Below are 17,347 nucleotides of genomic sequence, written 5' to 3'. Positions count from 1 at the left end.
CCTGTCCACACCACTTCTGTCCAACCTGTAAGCAGCGTCTGATCGGAGCTATCAACTGCTTTTCTCTCATGTCTTTTCTCTTAGGGGTGTGACAGGAGTCAACGTGGAGTGAGCATGGGGAGAGATCTGTTCCAAACTTATCTTATGTTGCTGGTATACTGGTTGATGAATTGACAAGACATAATTGGTGGTAAAGGTGATGGCGGCTCAGGTGAGACTTTGAAGTTGGGACATTATCATGGGCCATCCACTTTGAACTGTAAAGCAATCTGAAGAAGACAATGAAGAAGACACCAGAAGAATCAGTCAGCTGTGTCCAAAATTGATTTAGACTTGTCTAACAATTGTTTATTTTGGGGTATCAGGTTGATTGTAGAGGTCTACACACTACATAACATTCTAGTAATTTAGATTAAGAATGCATTAAGATACTGATCTGTATTATAATTGTGATCAGAAAGTTAATAGTAGAATTATAGGATAATTATACTAGATGTTAATATAAATGTACATTCTGCCGATGTAAATGTGTGTTAAATTGTTTCGTTTTTTTTTTACTTTGAGTGATAGGACCAATTTGAATCACTGAGCAATGTCATTCAACATTTTTGTTGGATAATTAATTGGGTTTTGATTATGATTTGGAAACTGAATGATTTTTAAAACTGGAGGATTGATTTGAGTTTAGTATGTTAATAACTATATCAGTGAAGCAATTAATGTATTATGGTTTGATTCTTTTTATTTCTGTTATGAACTAAAGATGTTGACACTATTCTCAGCATGCCCTGCTGAATGGAGAGGGTGAACTCTGATCTGGAGAGTGAAACTGATCCTAATCTATGTGATCTATAGGCATTGCCTTATACATAGTGGAATCATGATGCCTGTCTTGGTTCATGTTCATTAGGCACCAACGGAATAAATTTTTCTTAAACCAGGAGTCTACCTGGATTTGTCCAACAAGATATGCTAATATTAGTTTATGGGATGGAAATAGTTATTTCCACTATGCTGATCCATCGGAGTGTGATAGATAACTAAAGCTTATTTGTTGCATGCACTGCATTATGCATTAAATATGTGCTTTTCACTGTCTGTGAAGATATAGCTTTGAATCTCAAACTGTATGCATCTTTTGTTTTTCTTCATGGGTCTGTGCAGGTGACTGTGTATCATGACCTCCCCAGACAAATTGCTAGAATGCTTAGAATGTGTTGGAGGTTGAAATGGAAGACCGTGCTAAGTTTCTTGGGATGAGGCTGAGGCAGTGCTATAGCAGCCGGTCATGTGCAGGAACCCATGCAATGAGTTATTGCTTTTATGCTTCTTATTTTATGAAGAATGTATGCATTTTCTATGTGAGTTAATGTTCCTAAATCTTGTCATTTTCTTTTAAATTGAGAGAATTCTCAAAATGGGGGATTATGGTGGAAATGAAAAGATTGTTATAATACTTTTATTGCATCAAATGGTTGTTTTATGCAACAGAATAGAGGGTTCTTATAACTATTGTGTCTGTGTGAACTGAAAGTGGGCCTCTGGGAGATAACACTGACAGGAGATTTACGATGTCTTTGGGAATACCGCATTCAAGAGCATGAGTTAATGTTTCTGTTCTATACGGTACCAGGGAGAGATGACTCCAGTATGAAGTTGGGGGGCCAGACACTGGTCTCTACACAATGAGAACTGTTTTTACAACAGATACTGTCTGCTGTGAATTACAAGTATCTTTCATATTCTCTCTTTCTTTCTTTCTCTCTCTCAGAGGATCTGAGCCCTAGGACCATGCCTCAGGACTACCTGACATGATGACTCCTTGCTGTCCCCAGTCCACCTGGCTGTGCTGCTGCTCCAGTTTCAACTGTTCTGCCTGTGGCTATGGAACCCTGACCTGTTCACTGGATGTGCTACCTGTCCCAGACCTGCTGTTTTCAACTCTCTAGAGACAGCAGGAGTGGTAGAGATACTGTGAATGATCGGCTATGAAAAGCCAACTGACATTTACTCTTGAGGTGCTGACTTGTTGCACCCTCGACAACTACTGTGATTATTATTATTTGACCATGCTGGTCATTTATGAACATCTTGGCCATGTTCTGTTATAATCTCCACCCGGCACAGCCAGAAGAGGACTGGCCACCCCTCATAGCCTGGTTCCTCTCTAGGTTTCTTCCTAGGTTTTGGTCTTTCTAGGGAGTTTTTCCTAGCCACCATGCTTCTACACCTGCATTGCTTGCTGTTTGGGGTTTTAAGCTGGGTTTCTGTACAGCACTTTGAGATACCAGCTGATGTAAGAAGGGCTATATAAATACATTTGATTTGATTTGATACAAATCTTAACCTTGTGACCCATTCCATACGTCTGTTGTGTGTCATGTAGACTGGAGGATGGACTTTGCTATAAAATTCTGTGGCTCAAACCAGCTCATTGAGTTCTCAGTGATCACCTCCAGGGGGTGATTACTGACCAGCTCCATTACTGCAGTAATTAAGTAATACAGTTTGATTGTTTTGAAGAAATCTAAAAGTCTCTCCTTTTGATTACAAAAATTCCACCACATTCACCTTCCAACCCTAAGCACACAGCCAAGACAACGCAGGAGTGGCTTCGGGACAAGTCTCTGAATGTTGTTGAGTGGCCCAGCCAGAGCCCGGACTTGAACCCGATCGAACATCTCTGGAGAGACCTGAAAATAGCTGTGCAGCAACACTCTAAATCCAACCTGACAGAGCTTGAGAGGATCTGCAGAGAATAATGGGAGAAACACCCCAAATACAGGTGTGCCAAGTTTGTAGCGTCATACGCAAGAAGACTCGAGGCTGTAATCACTGCCAAAGGTGCTTTAATAAAGTACTGAGTAAAGGGTCTGAATATTTATGTAAATATAATATTGAAGTTTTTTATTTTTAATACATTTGCTAATATTTTTACAAACCTTTTTTTGCTTTGTCATTATGGGGTATTGTGTGTAAATTGATTAGGAAAAAAAGATTTAATCAATTTTACAATAAGGCTGTAACGTAACAAAATGTGGAAAAAGTAAAGTGGTCTGAATACTTTCTGAATGCACTGTATATCCTCTTCCTCCCCTGGTGGGCCATACATCACAACATGTGAAATGTTACAGAAATCCAAACCCATTCCCAGGGATGTTGTTGCCACAACAACTCTATAGTTCCCATCCCCATTAAGAGAAGACACAACTCTTGTCTTGTTCTTTGGTAGAGTTTTACTATGATACATCTCAATAACTAGGTGTTCAGCTTCATGTTCAGGATCTTTGTCAACCCAAGCGATTTGCCTAAGCTCAGCTTTTAGATAAGCAAACACCTTTCCTAGTACCTCGAGTGAATGACAGTAAACAAATCAAGACAGTTCAGGTCATTGGCAGGAACCTGCAGCAGTCCAAGCCTAATGTTTGGACTGATAGCTGCTTGAGTTGCCCTCGCCATATTCAGGATCTTGGTTAACAGGCGTCTGGACTCAAGATCACCACCAACACCGGTGTACCTGGAAAACACACAGCAGGATTATTATTTTTATTTTTTGGAACATTGTGTACACATCATGGATCTCCTTAAAAGAACAGTAGTTTTATTTTATCGAGTATCAAAACGGAGTTGTGTGGTTTCAGATAGTTTAGCAGAAAGCAGTCCCAGCAATGACATTTAGTAATATTTCAATAGATATTAAGCTATTCAAATAAACTATAATGACCAACGAGGGAGAGATGACAGGAAATGAACAATAACTCGTTTTAAAAGGATGACCTTTTTTATGCAATTTGAGTAGTGACAAATTCACTCGACCTTCTTGGTTGAGACCGTAGCTCTCCAAACCTTTTGAAGCTCTCGAAATGCTGGCTTTCCTTTTTAACCCTCTCCCCTGATTAGGCATAAAACAAACCAGATAAAGAATTTTGATGAGTGTCTAATGACTGACGTTAGTAATGCTAACTACACTGCTCAAAAAAATAAAGGGAACACTAAAATAACACATCCTAGATCTGAATGAATTAAATAATCTGATTAAATACTTTTTTCTTTACATAGTTGAATGTGCTGACAACAAAATCACACAAAAATAATCAGTGGAAATCCAATTTATCAACGTGGCGTTGGTGGATGGAGCGAGACATGATGTCCCAGATGTGCTCAATTGGATTCAGGTCTGGGGAATGGGCGGGCCAGTCCATAGCATCAATGCCTTCCTCTTGCAGGAACTGCTGACACACTCCAGCCACATGAGGTCTAGCATTGTCTTGCATTAAGAGGAACCCAGGGCCAACCGCACCAGCATATGGTCTCACAAGGGGTCTGAGGATCTCATCTCGGTACCTAATGGCAGTCAGACTACCTCTGGTGAGCACATGGAGGGCTGTGCGGCCCCACCAAAGAAATGCCACCCCACACCATGACTGACCCACCGCCAAACTGGTCATGCTGGAGGATGTTGCAGGCAGCAGAACATTCTCCACGGCATCTCCAGACTGTCACGTCTGTCACATGTGCTCAGTGTGAACCTGCTTTCATCTGTGAAGAGCACAGGGCGCCAGTGGCGAATTTGCCAATCTTGGTGTTCTCTGGCAAATGCCAAACGTCCTGCACGGTGTTGGGCCGTAAGCACAACCCCCGCCTGTGGACGTCGGGCCCTCATACCACCCTCATGGAGTCTGTTTCTGACCGTTTGAGCAGACACACGCACATTTGTGGCCTGCTGGAGGTCATTTTGCAGGGCTCTGGCAGTGTTCCTCCTGCTCCTCCTTGCACAAAGGCGGAGGTAGGGGTCCTGCTGCTGGGTTGTTGACCTCCTACGGCCTCCTTCACGTCTCCTGATGTACTGGCCTGTCTCCTGGTAGCGCCTCCATGCTCTGGACACTACGCTGACAGACACAGAAAACCTTCTTGCCACAGCTTGCATTGATGTGCCATCCTGGATGAGCTGCACTACCTGAGCCACTTGTGTGGGTTGTAGACTCCGTCTCATGCTACCACTAGAGTGAAACCACCGCCAGCATTCAAAAGTGACCAAAACATCAGCCAGGAAGCATAGGAACTGAGAAGTGGTCTGTGGTTACCACCTGCAGAACCACTCCTTTATTGGGGGTGTCTTGCTAATTGCCTATAATTTCCACCTGTTGTCTATTCCATTTGCACAACAGCATGTGACATTTATTGTCAATCAGTGTTGCTTCCTAAGTGGACAGTTTGATTTCACAGAAGTGTGATTGACTTGGAGTTACATTGTGTTGTTTAAGTGTTCCCTTTATTTTTTTGAGCAGTATATTTTAGTTCCATAGCAATGAGACGTGTATATGCAAGGTTTCTAACACTATCTTCCTTGATATAACAATAGCCTAGACATTTCATTAGCCATCCTTCACAGCCATACTTACCATTTTTTATAGGCTACATGGACCTCATCCACTACAATTCCGAACTGTCTTTTCTTGTAGACTTCAGATGACGGCATGTTCCTCCACTTGTCGTTGAGGATCCAGGCTTTGGTCTGTCAAACAAACTGACATCGGCCGTCCAGTATGTCAGTGTCATTCTTCACCCCAAACTGCATCGCCTACTTTACCTGGTCGTCCATCAGCACGATCAACGGGGATATGACAATGATAATAGGCCTTTCACAACCCCCAAAGAATTGTATCCGCGGGCATAGCCGTGGGAAGTAAGGGTGCTGACAAAAAAACATTTCTAAAATAGCATTTGAGAAGTCGTTGGGGAGATAAGTGAGCCACAGAGTGATGTGATGTTTGTGAATAGTTTAGCCAAGCAAATGCATTTGGACAGTTAACATTTTCCATTTGGCTCTATACACCAGCATTTTAGATTAAATGTTTCAAATGAGGTGACAGTACAGTCACCTTTTGATGGTATTTGCATTGATATCTGTTTTACAGTTTAGAAATAAAAACAGTATGCACCTAGTCCCCCATTTGAAGTCATTTGGACAAATTCACTTCCAGTGTATTAAAGTACTCAAAACTTTAGTATTTGGTCCCATATGCCTTGCACACAGTTGCTACTTTGTGACTACGGGAGGAGAGTTTAGTAGGAAGGATAGAGCACCCTACTTCAGCTTCTGCGTTCTTTGTGCACAAATGTTGGAATAACACTTGCACTTTTTCTACTAGCACAGACTTTGCTGGTAACTACTTTGAGAAACATTTACTTAATATGACGTGGTTGTCTCGCCTAACTAAGTCAAAAACCAAAGTTCTCTTAATCCCAATACCACACAGTGTTTACGGTTCTTTAATAGTGTTCTTATTATTAAAAAAGAGGGTTACATGATAAAAGCAAAACAAAACAGAAGGACAGGCCGGGGCACACTCACACCACATGCACACTAGAGTCCATAGTTGTTTGGCATGGAGCGTTCGTCACGTCAGCATCGTGGTGTTCTGATGCAGTAGTCGTTGCCTCAGCAGTCTTGTCATAGCGGGCCACTTCTGGAGAGGGTGAAGAAAGCTTCATCAGTAACATAATCGGGGCCAGCTTGAGCCTTTTGGGGGGCCTAAGAGGTGGGTCAGAAGTTTACATACATTCAATTAGTAATTAGTATTTCTTTAATCCATCTGGAGGCATTTTGCCTCAATAAGTGAGCCTCCCTTCAAGTGGTCCTTTATTTCTTTCATGTTAACAATTTCTTAAACTTCTGTAATAACTCCCTTCACCCACTGCCGTCCAGTTTGATCCGGCATGCTACTGTCAACCACACGTTTACATACGTGCTTGAGTTTGTGAGCCTTCTCATATGAAGAACTTTAGCAAACTCAACCTCTCCTACTTTTCTCTCCAAATCCCCTGGTCAACGTGATCAGACTCACCGCAGTGACCCCACCCTCGTCCTTAAATTTCACCAACACCATGAACTCCACTTATCTCAGTACAACACTGCGAACCGAACATCCCTCATCACTACTCTCCTCCGACAGGAACTCCAAAGACTCCTCATGGTTCCTTTTCTTAACCTTTACTCTACCTCCAACTTTTCCCACACTACTCCATCCCGTCTTCCTAACCCCCCAACCTTTCCAGACATCTCTGCGCCAGTCACAGCCCAGTGTTGCTCAACCACCTCCACAGGATTTCACTCTCAAAACCACTTTCATGTTCGTTAACATTTTGGCAACAAGACATAATATCGAACAGAATTTTCACTGGCCTTCGTTCAGCACATTCAGGTGCGAAACATGTATTTTGAGGGATGTCTTTGCGCAGATCCTTAATTAACACCCATTCACATGAAACAAATGCTCAAAAGGGGTTAAACAATTCAAAGGAAGTCACATAAGCAAACCAAAACCCAGCACACAACATTAATAAATATTAAGACGCTTAAGTAAATCCATTCAAAATAAAGCACGAGGGAAAAGGACTAAATATAGGTGACATATGCACTAACTGCGTATGAGTCTGCTAAAAGACTCAAATCTAAAATGGCAGTTTAAGGCTGACCTTTAAAATATAATTGTCCATCTAAATCAGCATAAAGATTTATCCTAAATGAAAATGGCTATTTGAATATACGGTCCATGATCCCCTGCCTTAGTCCCTTCCCAGAAAGAAACATTCTATGGGGCGGCAGGTAGCCTAGTAGTTAGTGTTCGGCCAGTAACCAAACGATTGCTAGATCGAATCTCCGAGCTGACAAGGTAAAAATCTGTCGTTCTGCTCCTGAACAAGGCAGTTCAGGCCGTCACTGTTCCTAGGCTGTCATTGTAAATAAGATTTGTTCTTAACCGACTTGCCTAGTAAATTAAGATATGGACACAATTCTCAAATGGCATAGAAAAGTTGCCCAACTGATACAGATGGACTGACCAGTGTTGTGAAGTAGGTGCCACAGTGACCACGAGATCATAGCAATGATGCTACAGGATCCATTTTGTCCAACAGGTAGGCCTACCAGGGTTGATGTAATGATAGCTTATTCCAGAGGCAAACCCATTAAAAGGAATGAAGTACAATTATGTGACCAATAAAATTTGATTTGAAAAGGGTAGGGATAAGGTCAGTCAGACAATAAAGGGTACCACATGCAACCACACCCCGCATATACAAACCACTTAAATATCACCAACACTTATCACATTCTAACACCTTGTGGCACATCTGACAAGACAGTTTTACCAACTGTCCTCATAGCTCAATGTGGATTCACAAGTTAATAAAAATACCAAGATTCTTAGCTCATCATGTGGCAAATGTAAGGTCATGTAAAAAAAAGGCACAATTACTTTGCTGTGGTATGCATTGAGTGGCATTGTCCTGTCAACTTCCTACAAGCTTTTTGAAAAGCCTGGACTGAGGAAAAACAGTAAAATCAATCACACAATGTCATTGTGTAGGACAGGTTATATCCTTGTAAATAGAAGTAATCCAATGCCACTTCAGAACTGCCCACACAATTAATAAACCCATGAAATCATGTCAGGTAGTGTACATCACAGGTGTGATCAAGAGAGGACTCAGGAGACAGGGTTGTCTTTCATACACTTTTTATTGTCATCACTTGACAGAGGGAAGGGCAGGAGGTGCATGCCAGGGACAAGAAGCTGTTTACTTCTTGGTGGTCTCCTCCTCCTTTGACAGGGTCTTGATGATCTCCTCTTTCTTTGCTGCCAGGCGCTCCTCTCTGCGCTTACGGGCCTCCTTTGTCTTGGAACGACGGGCCTCAGCCTGGTCACTGCAGAGAGAAAAGTGGTCAAACACTAACTTATCTTTTGGCTGAACATAAATGTACATCTAACCATCTATAAACATTCCCATATAAAGATCTGCTTTTAAGTGCTCATCAGCTCAGTTCCTTCTCCACTAATACAAAACATTGCCCATAGAAACATCTAAGGCAGATGGGAGTTGTGGTTTTAGACTTACCACAGAAGCTTCTTGCGGGCCTTGTCTGCCTTCAGCTTGTGGATGTGCTCCATGAGGATACGCTTGTTCTTGAACACATTACCCTTCACCTTAAGGTAGAGGCTGTGGTACCTGCGGGAAGGAAAGGGGCAAAACAAGATGAGCAAATTAATCTACAATACACGCTTTAAACAATTCAATAAATACAAAAATGAATAATTTAGCAATTAATGAACTACATTTGAATTTCCTTCCTAAATCAAATAGGAATTTGAACAGGGGTTAATCAGATAGCCAAGAGAAACATGACATCAAATTTCATTAAAGTTTGCAAAACCATTCTCAGGAAACATTTTTACCACTATAACTCTGGGTTGATTGTTAGCCATTATAGCTAGCAAGTTCAGCCTAGGCTAGTGGAGTTAGCTAGTTCAACATAATTAATGTGTAAGAGACATCCTTGAAATGGACCCAATAGGAGTTGCTATGCCCTGTGAATCTGTATACTCGAGGGTGGATGTGGAGAACTTACATGTGCCTGTCAATCTTATGGGACTCCCTGTAGCGACGGAGAAGACGACGCAGGATTCTCATGCGACGCATCCAGGACAGCTTCTCTGGCATACGGGCGTTGGCTGTACCCTTTCTCTTACCTGGTAGGGTGGGCAGAGGAAAGGATGGTGTTAGGCCTGAGATTAATACACCCCAAAATTCACAATCCTGTTTTCAGTACAAATCAGTTAAGTAAATAAAAAGACTACCTGATTGTCATCACTAGCCGATATAGCTACGACATTCACTCACCGATTCCTGTGTGCCTTCCCTTGCGACGCGCCAGCGTGTTCTTGCGGCAGCGGGCGCGAGAGTGCACCGTGACAGGCTTGCGGATGATAAGACCATCTTTTACCAGTTTACGGATCTGCTGGCCTGAGAGGGGACATAAAATATATGGGTTAGACAAAGCAGGTGAATTTACAGCAACAAATCAATATTCAGTCAACTACTGGGTAGATTATGCACAGGCTACATTAACTACATCACATAGTACCAAAATAATGTGCTACAACACAAGTTGGCTGAATCCTTACGGGAGTTGGCGTTAGCAATCTCATTGGTCTCGTTGGGGTCCAGCCATACCTTCTTCTTGCCACAGCGCAGGACGCTGGAGGCAAGCCTCTTTTGAAGCCTGAGCATGCTGGGTTAGAAATGAAGAGTTAGCTAACGCATTACATTTTGTGTAACGCATAACTATGTTGCTAACATCATAACTTAAATGTTTGTAGTGTGAACAGGGGTTAATCAGATAGCCAAGAGAAACGTGACATCACAAATTTCAGCATAGTTTGCGAAACCATTCTCAGAATCATCATATTAACCATTTATCCAATATAACTCCGGGTTGATTGTTAGCCATTACAGCTAGTTAGATGCTAATGACTAAACGTCACCTTGGCTGCAACTGGGCTAACGTTACTCGACGTTAGGCTAGTAACGTTATCTAACTACTGTTAGTCGTATTGCTAAATATCATCCACACTGTTACGGTTCTTAGAAAGTGACATGGTTGACACTGAATCTTACAAGACACAAGTAACCAGTTCGCTAATACAAAGCATCGGGGAACATCAGTCAAAATCAGATACCAGTGTCCAGGTAGGTCTAGGTAACGTTAGTTGGCAAATGTTAACAAAATGTGGTAGACCAGATTTGCAAGCAGCGTAGCTAGCAAGCCTGCCAAATGTAAACACTCAGATTATTTGGAACATGGATATCGTTGATACTAACAATATGGGAATCAGACATGTTTTAAACGATCATAATCTAGTCAGCTATGATAGCGAAGGGGTTTAACTCGCATTTGTTTAACGTTAGGCCTAAATGTCTCGTCTCAGAAATCTTGGTCGACAACATGGCCTCCCTGGCTTGGAACATCGTGCGACACATTTACACATGAAATGTAACTTTACCAATATGAAATATGTGAAGGGACTTTGACGGAAGTGTCGCGTACATGTTGGGGCAACCTTAGTAAACGTTTAATGGCCAATTAATGTTATTTTATAAAAAAATATGCGAATTTAGACTCGCACAAAGTCGGTTGGCTTACCTCATGGCTGCTACTGCAATAGAAAAAGGAAGAGTCGAGGGACGGACAGGGCCGTACCATTAAAGCTACAGGAGAATCCAAAATGAGATATACAGCGGTTCTTTTGTGAAATAAACGGAATACGACACACATATAATATTTTTCATGTGAAGAGTTAGCATTAAAGTACTAATTGGTAGAGAGAGCGAAAGTAAGAGAGAGCGATATTGTCTGAAATCATAAGATAACGTGTATAGAAAATATGTTCTCCCCTTATCTGGGAATAATAGTATATTCCAAAGGTGGGGAGTGATATCGCACTGCATTGTGGGTGGAATCATACAAAATGCAGCTCACTACTCCACCACAGGAGACCAAATGTCGAAACCAAAGACTAAAACCGTCAACAGCTGACTGACAATGTCAGAGGAAACGTTTCTGTAAGGCTACGTTTAGATAAGCAGCCCAATTGTGATATTTTTTTCCCCATTAATTGGTCTTTTGACCAATCAGATCACCTCTGAAAAAGATATGTGAAAAGATCTGATATATAGAATTTACTTTTACTCAAGTATGACAATTTAGTCGTTTTTGACTTTTACTCAAGTAGTATTTTACTGGCTGACTTTTACTTGAGTCATTTTCTATCAAGTTATCTTTACTTTTACACAAGTATGACAATTGAGTACTTTTTTCACCACCTTGAAGGAGACCCGAAAGTTGAAGCCAAGTTCGTGTGACATGCATTGTGTGATTTCCTCTCTGAACTGAAAGAGATGGAGACCCGCACACTGGTGAGAAAAAATAATAAATCCAAAACTGAGGCTTGAATGCAAAATAAAGATTTTTATTAGAACATCATGGTTCCCAAAAAAAATCATAAATAGAATGTGAAAACAAAACACAAACGTTTTGGCGTCAGGCCACACTCAGTGTAAATCTTCAGCAGCACGCACACCTGGCTTCTATTTCAAGGATAATTGCATATGATCAAGCAAGACAGAAAATCAATAAATCTGTACCTACTACAACATAATGCATGTTCTAGATTATATACAATAGGTACAAATGCGGCAAGAGAAATATCATCAATTATTGCTTTTACATATACCACGTGAACGTTTCCTCTGAATAAATAACACAGGATTCTAATACAGTATGGAGCTAGAGAGACCACTAGATGGGGCTATCGATCAACAATAAGAGGCAATATACCAGCTACAGAAAACACTTCAATAACAATCCTTAATTAATAAAATAAAATACAATTTTATTTGTCATGCCGTGACGATTTTAGCATGTAAATCTTGGTGGGGCAAAAAAAAAAAGTGGATACATGCCAGCAAAGCCACTACAAAACACAACACTAAACAATAAATTAATTGCAGTATAACGGTGACAAACGGTGCCCACAAACTGTTAGGACCTACAGAAAGCTGTCCCATCAGCATTCCCAACATCTTACCACTGCTACACCTGGCTATCAGCGGAGCCTTGTCTGGCAGTGAAACAGTTCATTCAGCCTCATTTACTGCCTTTTAAAAAACCATAGCTGATATGGCTGACTTATTTAAACAAATGTGGTTTCTAATGACAATTGAGATGTACAAACGATGACATAAGGGGACAACAAACCGATAAGAGGCAACCCGTAATTTCGATTAAGACTTTAATGAGCGAGCTAGGATGAACGTGGTCAATAAAGCTATATGTTTAGCACTTTTGAAATGTACAGTGGCAGAATTCAGAACATGGGCCATTCATACAGTGTTCTCCCTGTACACCAAGTCAGAACCGTAGGATAAATACAGGGGGCATATAAGCAGACAATGAAAGCTCTTACAATATTCAGTGATTACATTTCTCAAAAACAGGTTATAGGCTACATGTGCACCACCAAGTCAGAACAGTAGGCGAAATTAAGAGGGGTAAAAATACCAAATTATTAGGGTGAGGCACATGGGCTACTAACATCGTACTACACAACATACACTTTGTATTACTTTCTTAGCTACAGTATACATATCTCCCTGGCATATTACATCATTTATGCAGCAGCATACAATACATTTTTGGACTCACCTTGTTGTGCTGAGCTCACTTGAACAGGAAGGTGGCGCGGCGGTCCTTTGTGGGCAAATTTTGTCATCAAAGTCTGGCATTCTCTGGATTTATGGTGCTTTCAAAACAACTGGGAGTTTGGAAAAAAAGAAGGTTGAATCATGATGACATCATTGATCTTCAGGTCATAGCTCCAGAAAGAGGCCAGATTTACAATTTCGAGTTGGATGACCGTTCAAAGCATATTTTCCCAATCGGAGCTCATTTATTCCCGACTTCCCAGTTGTCTTGAACTCACTGAAGTCAAGTTTTCACAGTTCCAAGTTAACAGTTGTTTTGAGCACGGCACAAATCATGCTTCATTGACAGCATGGCTAATGTTGAATGTTTAATCCCAGATTTGGGACCACACAGCCAGCCACTCCACTGAATAGCAGGCTAGTGATTGCTTTGCAATGCTTGCAGTTAGTCACTGATTCCTTCCAAACTACTCATTGTTGAATTTGCGATTTCCAGCTTGTGTATAATGTTTATGTCCAATGGCCGATGAGCACCGATACGTTATATCTATAATTTCTCTTCATTATTTCTCTTCATATGACAAGGATTACAAAGGATTTGCCAGTAGATTGTCGACTTGATTCATGATGATAACTGCTAGCTAAGATTTTGAAAGTATGATGTTTGTACAGTAAGGGGTAAAGTGAATATGCATAGATAAGAAACAGTGAGTAGCAGCAGTGTAAAAACCTAGTACATAGGTCCTGGATGGCAGGAAGCTTGGCCCCAGTGATGTACTCAGCTGTACGCACTACCCTCTGTAGCGCCTTACGGTCGGATGCCGAGCAGTTGCCATACCAGACGGTGATGCAACCGGTCAGGATACTCTAGATGGTGCAGCTGTAGAACTTTTTGAGGATCTGGGGTACCATGCCAAATCTTTTCAGTCTCCTGAGGGGGAAAAGGCATTGTCATGCCCATGACTTTCTTGGTGTGTTTGGACCATGATAGTTTGTTGGTGATGTGGACACCAAGGAACTTGAAACTCTCTACCCGCTCCACTACAGCCCCATCGATGTGAATGGGAGTGTGTTCAGCTGTCACAATCGTCGTAATAACATTCAGACCAAAGCGCAGCGTGATATGGTTTACTGGAATGGGTTACTGGAGTAATTTGCTTGACCAAAAAATAACTGTATGACATTGACACCTGCAGTGTCATATGAATCAGGAACTGAATGGACATCAGTAGGCAAACAGCTGGAGAGAACGCTCTCACCTGAATGCTAAGCCCTTATGCAGCCCAAATGAACTAGTCAATTAAGCAATAAGGCATGAGGGGATGTGGTATATGGCCAATATACCACGGTTAAAGACTGTTCTTAAGCACGAAGCAACGCGGAGTGCCTCGATACAGCCCATAGCCATGGTATATTGGCCGTATTCCATGAACCCCCGAGGGGCCTTATTGTTATTATAAACTGGTTACAAATGTAATTAGAACAGTACAAATAAATGTTCTGCTATACCCGTGCTATACGGTCTCATATACCACTGCTTTAAGCCAATCAGCACTCAGGCTCAAACCACCCAGTTTCAAAAGGCACATAACCTCACATAAATACTTTACACTGGACAGAAGAAGGGGACGAAAAACAATCTACACTCTGTCACACCCTGATCTGTTTCACCTGTCATTGTGATTGTCTCCACCCCCCTCCAGGTGTCGCCAATCTTCCCCACTTATCCCCTGGGTATTTATACCTGTGTTTTCTGTCTGTTTGTGCCAGTTCGTTTTGTTTGTCAAGCCAACCAGCGTTTTTGTGTCTGCGCCTGCTTTTACCCAGTCTCTCTTTTCTCGTCCTCCTGATTTTTGACCCTTGCCTGACCATGTACTCACCTGCCTGACCACTCCGCCTGCCCTTGAGCCTGCTTGCCATCCTGTACCTTTGCCCCACCTCTGGATTACTGAGCTCTGCCTGACCTGAGCCTGCCTGCCGTCCTGTACCTTTGCCCCTGTTGCTATAATAAACATTGTTACTTTGACATGATCTGCATCTGGGTCTTACCTTGATACCTGATAGTACGAACTGGCCATGACTGACCCAGCAGACCCGGGCCAGCTGCGCAACGTCACCTCCACCCAGAGAGCCACCATCGGTATGCACGAGGAATTGCTTCGTGGCCTTGTGGAGGGTTTCCAAACATTGGCTGAATGCCATGACCGGGTGTTGGACAGTTTGCTGGAGCAATTCCGTGGGTTGTCTGGGAGGCTGCCTACCACGGTGGTAACCCCACAGCTCCTCAGCAACTCAGCTGCTAGCAGAGCCGTCTCATCGGTCACTCCACCTTCTCGGGAGTTCCGCTTACCACCTCCGGAATGCTTCAATGGAGAGCCGAGCACCTGTCGGGGTGTTCCTAGCTCAGTGTGCCCTCGTCTTCGAGCTTCAGCCCTCCTCCTTCCCCTCGGATCGCTCCAAGATAGCCTACCTCATCCAGCTTATGTCCGGGAGGGCTCTCACCTGGGCTACTGGCGTGTGCGAACAACAGCCGGCCATGTGCGCTAGTCTGGAGGGGTTCGTGGGAGAAGTGAGGAAGGTGTTTGATGTCCCGTTCTCCGGGCGAGAGGCCGCCGAGAAGCTAATCCAGCTTCGGCAGGACTCCCGCAGTGTAGCTGATTATGCGCTGCATTTCCGCATGTTGGCAAGGAGAGTGCTTGGAATCAAGAGGCACTGTTTGATATGTTCTTGCACGGCGTCTCGGAGCAGGTCAAGGATTAGCTTGCAGCCCAGGAGTTATCTACGGAGCTCAGTTCCCTCATCGCTTTGACCATCTGTATCAATGAGCGTTTACGGGAACGACGGAGGGAGAGGAATTTGGATTCGTTCGCACGCCCAGGGATCCCACCTTACCTCCGAATCTTCCCGGAAGCTCCTGACGGTCTCGTTGCCGAGAGAACCTGAGGCTTCCCGACCTACACTGAGGGCTGCTGAAGATGGCCGAGTCACCGCTTCCTGAGCCTATGCCACTAGGCAGGGCTGAGCTGTCGCCAGTGGAACGACCATACAGGATTGACACGAAGAGTTGTCTGTATTTCGGGACTCTTGGTCATTTCGTGTCTTTTAAAGAAATCAGGCTCACCGGTAGGAGCAAGGACTCTGGTGGGCCATATGGAGAATGTTCCTGCTTCCCCTGCTCGCACCGCATTTCATGCCATTCTGCTATGGGGAGACCTGCCAAATCTCTCCGGGTTCTCATTGATTCTAGGGCTGACGAGAGCTTTTTGGACGCTACCCTGACATCCGAGTTGAACATCCCCACTCAGCCCCTTTCCATTCCCATGGACGTTAGAGCACTGGACGGACGCTCTATAGGCCGCGTCACCCACAACACCACTCCTATCAACCTACGGGTGTCGGGGAACCACAGCGAGGCTATCCAGTTCCTGCTCATCAAGTCCCCTCTGATTCCCGTGGTATTGGGATTATCCTGGCTCCAACAACACAATCCCCTCATTAACTGGTCTACTGGTGCCATCATGGGCTGGAGCCCGTTCTGCCATACCCATTGCCTGAAGTCAGCACAACCTGCCCTGGATCTCTCCGCCAGTCCCACGGAGTACCAGGACCTCTGGGAGGTGTTCAGCAAGGCCCGGGCCAAGTCGCTTCCGCCGCACCAACCCTATGACTGCGGGAGGGATCTTCTCCCTAGCACCACGCCGCCCTGGGGACATCTCTACTCCCTGTCGAGACAGGAGACCAAGGCTATGGATAGCTACATTGGGGACTCCCTATCTGCTGGATTTATCCGTCCCTCTTCCTCTCCCGCTGGCGCAGGGTTCTTCTGCGTGGAGAAAAAGGACAAGACCCTCCGCCCGTGCATTGACTACCGGGGACAATGACATTACGGTTAAGAACTGTTACCCGCTACCACTCATCTCGTTGGCTTTCGAGCCACTCCAGGGGGCCACTGTGTTTTCCAAGTTGGATTTACGGAATGCCTACCACCTAGTGCGGATACGAGAGGGGGACGAGTGGAAGACCGCCTTCAACACAGCCATTGGCCACTACGAATATCTGGTCATGCCCTTTGGCCTCACCAATGCCCCTGCTTTGTTCCAGGCTCTGTTGCATGATGTCCTCCGCAACATGTTGAACCGGTTCATCTTCGTCTACATTGATGACATCCTCGTCTTCTTCCTGGTCCCTTTCAAGAACACATGCTCCATGTCCGGCAGGTCCTTCAGTGCCTTCTGGAGAATCAGCTGTTTGTGAAGGCGGAGATGTGCGAGTTCCATCGCTCCACCATCCCCTTTCTTGG

The 17,347-nt window shown here is 43.6% G+C and overlaps 1 protein-coding gene and 1 non-coding gene across 2 annotated transcripts; both read right to left on the bottom strand.

The window, feature by feature from the left end:
* Positions 1-8,505: 8,505 nt before the first annotated feature.
* Positions 8,506-11,145, bottom strand: LOC106600986 (large ribosomal subunit protein eL19). The gene is made up of 6 exons (XM_014192810.3): positions 10,988-11,145; positions 9,969-10,075; positions 9,685-9,807; positions 9,413-9,533; positions 8,902-9,012; positions 8,506-8,710 (listed from the first exon to the last, which is right to left on the bottom strand). Exons 1-6 carry the CDS (start codon positions 10,990-10,992, stop codon positions 8,584-8,586), a joined length of 594 nt encoding a protein of 197 aa, XP_014048285.1. The 5' UTR covers positions 10,993-11,145; the 3' UTR covers positions 8,506-8,583.
* On the bottom strand, positions 10,176-10,255 carry LOC123741955 (small nucleolar RNA SNORD53/SNORD92). The gene has a single exon (XR_006769478.1). It is a non-coding gene; the product is annotated as a small nucleolar RNA SNORD53/SNORD92 (small nucleolar RNA).
* Positions 11,146-17,347: the final 6,202 nt, after the last annotated feature.

This window comes from Salmo salar, chromosome 03 (genome assembly GCF_965601325.2).
Source record: "Salmo salar chromosome 03, fSalSal1, whole genome shotgun sequence".
In the NCBI taxonomy this organism is placed as follows: Eukaryota; Metazoa; Chordata; class Actinopteri; order Salmoniformes; family Salmonidae; genus Salmo; species Salmo salar.
This window is presented reverse-complemented; position numbering and strand designations above follow the sequence as displayed.